This window comes from Melanostigma gelatinosum, assembly GCF_949748355.1.
Source record: "Melanostigma gelatinosum genome assembly, chromosome: 13".
In the NCBI taxonomy this organism is placed as follows: Eukaryota; Metazoa; Chordata; class Actinopteri; order Perciformes; family Zoarcidae; genus Melanostigma; species Melanostigma gelatinosum.
The window spans coordinates 25,631,683-25,639,182 of NC_136646.1; the positions used below are offsets into that span (position 1 = coordinate 25,631,683).

At 35.5% G+C, this 7,500-nt stretch overlaps 2 protein-coding genes across 3 annotated transcripts in view; one reads left to right on the plus strand and one right to left on the minus strand.

Annotated features, from left to right (window-relative positions):
• Nucleotides 1–4,726, plus strand: part of LOC306787158 (nucleoside diphosphate kinase B-like) — a 6,894-nt gene extending 2,168 nt beyond the window's left edge. For both annotated transcript variants that reach the window (XM_079282224.1, XM_079282225.1), the window contains exons 2-5: nt 310–442; nt 2,365–2,466; nt 4,009–4,121; nt 4,461–4,726. In XM_079282224.1, the coding sequence (XP_079138350.1) occupies nt 326–442; nt 2,365–2,466; nt 4,009–4,121; nt 4,461–4,578 (450 nt within the window). In that variant the 5' untranslated portion in view covers nt 310–325 and the 3' untranslated portion in view covers nt 4,579–4,726. The remainder of the gene's footprint in view (nt 1–309; nt 443–2,364; nt 2,467–4,008; nt 4,122–4,460) is intronic.
• A 1,594-nt stretch (nt 4,727–6,320) lies between these two features.
• Nucleotides 6,321–7,500, minus strand: part of LOC306786744 (MBT domain-containing protein 1-like) — a gene marked incomplete at its 5' end in the record, with an annotated part of 33,337 nt that continues 32,157 nt past the window's right edge. The window contains one exon of the mRNA XM_079281590.1: nt 6,321–7,500. This exon is cut by the window's right edge and continues 254 nt beyond it.

Below are 7,500 nucleotides of genomic sequence, written 5' to 3' on the forward strand. Positions count from 1 at the left end.
AATATGAATGATTCTTTCGATGATGTTGAGACACAAACAGGAACTTTAAGAGACTTTTAATATCTAGTTTAGTTCATTTGTTTCAATACTTTTTGGTTGAAAAAGAGATTATTTTCTCATTACATGAAGTCTGCAGAGACGTGTTTATTCTGTGCATAATATTTCTTATTTAAAATGTCTTAAATAAAAAGAGTTCCCTCTCAGTTTGCTCATTCTACCTTCATAAAACACGATTCCTTATGTGAGCTCAGCGTTTTCATTGTTTTCAACGTTTTGTCTCTCTTCTTCGTTGGTGTCGTGTTGTTACAGCCTCTTCTTCGTTGACATGGAGCGTACATTCATCGCCGTGAAGCCTGATGGCGTCCAGAGAGGACTCTGCGGTGAGGTCATGAAGCGATTCGAGCACAGAGGCTTCAAGCTGGTGGCCGCCAAATTCATGCAGGTACCGAAATTAAAATCAAAACAATATTTTTCAGTGATGTATGAAGAGAAACAAAAAAGTCCATCACACGAAGACCGTGAAACTAAAAAAAGTAACTAAAATGTCTCAGATGTCAAATATAGAATGTATAAATACTTGTTTATTTGTACATAAACATGTATTACATGTTGAGGTATAAACACTCGAATAAACATGTTAGTTATTAAGTAGAAAAAGGTTCAAAATGTTTCAACTGGTTTCAATGTAAATGAGTTGGCATCATTTCATACTATTTATTATTATTACACAATGGTTCAACGTTTTTTCAACATGTGTTTTTCAGTTTTAGAATGATTTTATTACATTTTTCAAAACAACTCTAAAATTCACACAACTTCTTAAAGGTTTGTGTCTGAGGACAGATGTTATTTTAGTATTATATATATGAGCTAAATATCTTTGTTCACTTGTCAGCATAGATTATTATATTATTATTATGTGATACAAGATTGTAATGATATTTAACAATAACTTGTTTTCATATCATGTACATTAGATTAATAAAAAATTATACAAAGGTTAAAATATAGGGAAAATAGGAAAGGGATTAGTTTAGCATTCGCACCTGGCCAGGTATATATTTATTCTCTATTTTAGGGTATTTTGTACAATAAATAATTACTTTTGTATTTATATACAAGTAGAAAGAACTTTTTATTTACTCTAATATGGATTATTCTACGATAAGTGTTGTTGAAGTTTTTCCATGCATTTTGAAAAGAAGGTGAAGCTGTGCCAGAGATCACTGCTCTACTTTGTGGTATTTTCTTACTGATAAAGTTCATTTTGACAACTTAAATTCTCAAACAGCCTCACGAAGACGTGAGAATCAGACAGTGTCCTCACTTTCCAGGTCCGAGAATAGGTCCCCACAAAGATAGAAGTACAGGAACACACACACAGAGTTTAGATGACAGCTGTTGAGTTGATGAATGTTGTAGCAATTCTGAAGGACTCACACTCGTATCGCTGTCACACACTCAGTGTAGTTATTCACAGCTGTTGTGTGCGTGTGTGTGTGCGTGCGTGTGTGTGTGCGTGTGTGTGTTAATCCCATGTGGATTATTGTCTACATACCTGAGGATGAACTCAAACTGAGGTTCAGGAGGATCAGAGTTTAGATAAACGTAAAGTTTACAAAATAATTATAAAGTACAATCTGTGTTTAATCATGTGAACAAGTTACAGATATAATCACATTATATTTACATAATTACAGGCAGCTTGTTGAACTAAAATGGTTTATTTTTGATTCAATGTTGGAGATGATCTCACAACATTTCTGTAGTTTTCTGGAGGTAAATTGTCACTTTTGGTCAGAAATAAATATTTTGTCGGCAGAAAAATACAAAATGTTTGTTTTGATTCTTTAACCAAAAAGTAATAAACAAATAAAACTGTGTCAGTTTACAACCCAGTAATTCTTAGTCTGTTGAATGTGAGAATATGAGTTTAGGTATGTTTAATTTAGGAAATGGATCTTTTTTTCTCAAGTGATAATATGTTAACACACTTAAAATGGTGTTTATATTTGCTCATACCTGCATTTAAGTATTTATAAAGTACATATAAGTACAGAGTAAATATACTGCTCATAAATACTAAAAGTAAAGTTACTGAGGACAAACACTGCTTTAATCTTTACAATGTATTCTATTTCATGAGCCTTATTGTGTTTTTTATTATTTATATTTTATATTAATTATTTTAAACCTTAATCTGAAAAGTAATGATGAAAGATAAATACAGTGCAGTACAAAGTACAATATGAAGTATAAAGTAGCAGAAGATGGAAATACTCACGTAAAGTAACTGTAAATCTACTTTTATACTTTGCAGATATTTGTATTTGTACTACTAAATTGTACTTTGTGTGTTTTCAGTCCTCTGAGGACAACATGAAGCAGCACTACCTGGACCTGAAGGACATGCCCTTCTATGGTGGACTCTGCAAGTACATGTCCTCCGGACCCGTCTTCGCCATGGTAACACACACACGCATACACACACACATCCACACACACACACACAAGTATGTACACTATAAATATACAGTTATCTTGCACACGTCCGGCACTCCAAATATCTGTCTCTCTTTATCTCTCACTCTCTTCACGCTCTTTGTTTTCTGTTTGTCTTTTCATGGAGCTGAAGTCACACTAAGAGGTCATGACCTCAACATCTATATATATATGTATATATATATACATATATATGTGTGTGTATATATACATATATACACACACATATATATACATATATATGTGTGTGTATATATACATATATACACACACACGTATATATATGTATATATATATATATATATATATATATATAGAAGTTGAGGTCATGACCTCTTAGTGTGACTTAGTGTGACTATATATATATATATATAGAGAGAGAGAGAGAGAGAGAAAGATCCAAACAGCCCAGACAACAAAGTAAAAACACAAATAAGCAACAGTAAATCATATTTTTTTCATAATATTTTCCCAAACTTCTAAAAAAGTGAATTTTGTAATAAATTAGATGTAAAATAAAAATTCTTATTTGAGTTATTTGATAAATGATTTGATTTATATGTTAAACATAATTTATGTAATTGCTTGTTAATCACTTTGGGGCTGCATCGTGTCAGGGGTTCTTAAAACAATGCAATAATAATGAATGCCATTTAATTATAATTATTATGCATTTATTTGTATCGTTTTTGATTAAAATGTCTATTTCTGTGTTTAATAAAATGTGTTAATTTGAATTCATCATCTAACCTACTACCTAATCACATTTAATTATACTTACATGTATCCAAGACTTAAGGTAGTTTGATTGTACTGTTTACAAGTTTAATTGTAAGAATCTGAACATTTAGCCACAAAACGAATGTCTTTCCTTTTGCCGATTTTCAATTGTCTTTAATTGTCAAATTGAGTTTGCCCTGCAGAGCTTCTTTTACAATACGTGTTAGATTTAGGTTAGAGATCAATTGAACAGAAAAGGTACTTCATGTTAAATATTGTATTTTCTTTAATACTTTTGACAAAAAAAGATTATTCATTTATATATCATATTTCATACAAAAAGATTCAAGACAACATTCTTCAAAAGCGGTGAAAACCAAGCAAAAAAAGAGATGAAAGATATTTATAAAGAAAATTAATATTAAATAAATGATAATTAATACTGTAGCTAATTTTAACAATAGCAAAACTGAGATGAGGTTCCCTCTTCTGGCTTGTTCTTGATCCCAAAAATCTCAGTTTGAGATCTAGAGTTGTGTGTCATCGGCGTAGTGATGAATAAAAGAAGACATGTTTGCTGATAATGGAACAGGAAATATTGTACATTAATGCTAAGCTAGGCTAGCCACAGATACAAGAGTGGTATCCATCTGAACATCACACTCTCAGAGAGAAAGAGAAGAGGATTTTACAACATTTTAAATGTTTTTTATTGATAAACGTGAGATGCTTTTGTCCCGATAGCTCTCCGACACACAGGTGACAGGTATGTTGGTGTGTTTACAGGTGTGGGAGGGTCAGGACATTGTGAAGCTAGCCAGGATGATGCTGGGTGAGACCAACCCTGCTGACTCCAAGCCCGGCAGCATCCGTGGAGACCTGTGCATCAACATCGGCAGGTGAGTAAAAACACGAAGCATCAATATAATATGACTTTTTATGACCATTTACGACATTATACTTTTGCTTTTTCAGGACATTTTGTGACATACCATACTATAAAGTGTTATAAAAAACTGATGCTATTTTATGACATTTTTCGACAGTATACTCAACATAATAAACTATGACATTTTTTGACATACTATACTATGAAACCAATAGCTTTCTACAATTTGTCATTCTTACCTGTGCTGTTCGGGAAGAGCAGTGTGTTTAATGTCAGCTTTAGAAATGTAAAGACAGAGTGGACATTTCACATTCTGCATCCCGCTGACCCGCCTCCTCTGTTTCCTCAGGAACATCATCCACGGCAGCGACACCCTGGAGAACGCCAAGCGTGAGATCGGCCTGTGGTTCAAGGCCGAGGAGTTCGTCACCTACACAGCCTGCACCCAGACCTTCCTGTATGAGTAAACTGGCCAATCATCAATCAGTAAACCACACTCAACTGGACCCCCAACCCACTGACCCCATCCGTCCTGCAGCGGTTGATCCCGACTTGACCTTCATGAATCAATTCAGAACATGTAGCACTTATCAATAAAGTCTCATGTCAACAACAGCTGTCACTGTTTGTGTCTATTCAAAGCTAAAACAACAGAACTAAAAGGTCTACAGGCAGGCTGTGAGTCAGAAAAACAGAATGTGATGATATTCACTGTATATTATGTCATAAAAAGTCATCGTATAGTATGTCGTCAAAAGTTGTGGGATAGTATGTCAAAGAAATTCATTGGGAAGTTTATTTGTACAGCACATTTCAACAACAAGGTAATTCAAAGTGCTTCACATAAAACCATTAAAAGCATCAAAACATAAGGCAAAAGAAAAGGAGATTTAAAAACAATTAAGAACATTCATTGAAACAATAAAAAGCTAAAAATAGAATAAAAGTTGCAGTGCAGTTTAAGAAATACAATACAGTAGTAAAATGCAGAAATGTATTAATATCCTTGAATGCGGTTCAATTAAAGGCAGCAGCAAACAGAAAAGTCTTCAATCTTGATTTAAATGAGCTGAGGGTCTCAGCAGACCTGCAGCTTTCTGGACTTTGTTCCAGATATGTGGAGCAGAAAAACTGAACGCTGCTTCTCCATGTTTAGTTCTGACTCTGGGAACAGGAAGTAGACCGGTCCCAGACGACCTGAGGGGTCGGGATGGTTCATAAGGTAGCAGCAGATCAGAGATGTATTTTGGCCCTAAACCATTCAGTGCTTTGTAAACCAACAGCAGCATTTTAAAGTCAATTCTTTGTTGGACAGGAAGCCAGTGCAAAGACCTCAGAACTGGAGTGATGTGATCCACCCTCCTGGTCTTAGTGAGGACTCGAGCTGCAGCGTTCTGAATCAGCTGCAGCTTTCTGACGGACTTTTTACAGAGACCTGTAAACACACCGTTACAGTAGTCCAGTCTGCTGAAGATAAATGCGTGGACAAGTTTTACACATCCTGTTGAGACATAAGTCCTCTCATCCTTGATATATTCTTCAGGTGATAGGAGGCTGATTTTGTAATTGTCTTGATATGGCTGTTCAGGTTGAGGTCTGAATCCATAACTACACCTAGATTTCTGGCTTGGTTTGTGGGTTTTAACATCAGTGACTGAAGCTGAGCGGTGATTTTCAATTGTTCGTCCTTGGTACCGAAAACAATTACTTTTGTTTAATTGAAGAACATTCTGGCACATCCAGTTGTTGGTTTGTTCAATGCAGTTACCCAGCCCTTGTATGGGATTATAGTCCCCTGGTGACATAGTTATGTAGATTTGTGTGTCGTCTGCATAATTATAACACACTTTGTTGTTTTCCATAATCTGAGCTAGTGGAAGCATGTAGATGTTGAACAGAAGAGGCCCCAGTATTGAACCTTGGGGAACACCACATGTCATTTTAGTCAGCTCTGATGTGTAATCAGCTACAGACACAAAGTATTCTCGGTCCTTCAAGTAGGATTCAAACCAGTTAAGTGCTGTGCCAGAGTCCCACCCAGATGTTTAGTCTTTCTAGGAGTATGGCATGGTCGACCGTGTCGAATGCAGCACTGAGATCCAGTAACACTAAGACTGAACTTCTGCCATTGTCTGTGTTTACGTGGATGTCATTGAAAACCTTAACGAGAGCAGTTTCAGTGCTGTGGTGCTGTCGAAAGCCTGACTGAAATAAAACGTACAATAAATAACACTTAGTAAAACGTGGCTCACTTGGTTAAGAGGGTTGTCTGGTAACCGCAAGGTCGACGGTTCGATCCTTGACTGGGACATGTCACGTGTCCCTGAGCAAGACACTGAACCAAAGGCTCCCCGGGCGCCTGTCATGGGCAGCCCAGTGCACCCTATATACAGGGATGGGTCAAATGCAGAGACAAATTTCCTCCTTATTAAAAATAACTTAAATTCATCATATTTTCCCATAACGTTTTATTGCATAAAAAATGTGAAGTGAGTTGTCTAAATGTAATATTGTCTTCACAATCATGCGGCCAGAAACTGCACAATGTATTTAAAAAAAACTTCATGAAAGTTACCATCAGTACATAAAGTACATTTCTTTTGTCATACACTTTCAGTACATAGATGTATATCAATATGTAGATACTTTTCTTAAAAAACCAAAAACATTTATACAGTCGGCAGGTTTCCATTAATCTCATTAATGTGCGACTCAAACTCTTTTATCCAACATAAATAAATAAAAACTGGCGAGGCTAAGCTAACTAGCTTTAGCTAAGCTAGCTAGCTTTAGCTCAGCGGAACATTTGTTTTGCTGTTTTTTTTTGGCTCCGTCTTGCAGGTGTTAAAGGTTTCCTGTGAAGTACTGCAAAGTCTACATTTACAGATCGAATACAACCATAACGTAAGAAAACACAATATGGAAGCTTGATTATTGAACAGTTTTAAAATGAGCGCTGCACCAAATGAAGTCAAATTCAAATGTTAAGCACAAGTCCGACTGAACCCGAGAGCGGAGCACTTGCTAATAGTTTGTCAGGTTCCTGTGGTCATGATTTCATTATCTTGAGGTCAAAAATCATTTTCATTTTTGGGAGTTTTAATGTACAAATCTTTGATTTTGTCTATTTGAAAATGAATGAATGCACATCAGGACTCGGTAGGTCTTCATCAGGTCAGTTTGGGGTCCAAACTTGATCCAGTTTCAGATCCGGTACAAAACATTCATGAACGATAAAAGAGGGTAAGAGAGGAACAACAACTCATCTGGGCGATATTCATATAATCATTTGCAATGTTGTCGAACAAAAATATATAAAACTTATTTTATATCTTATTCTTGTTTGTTTCAGCCCAATGAATGAACGTCTATTTTAGTTTTTATGCTCA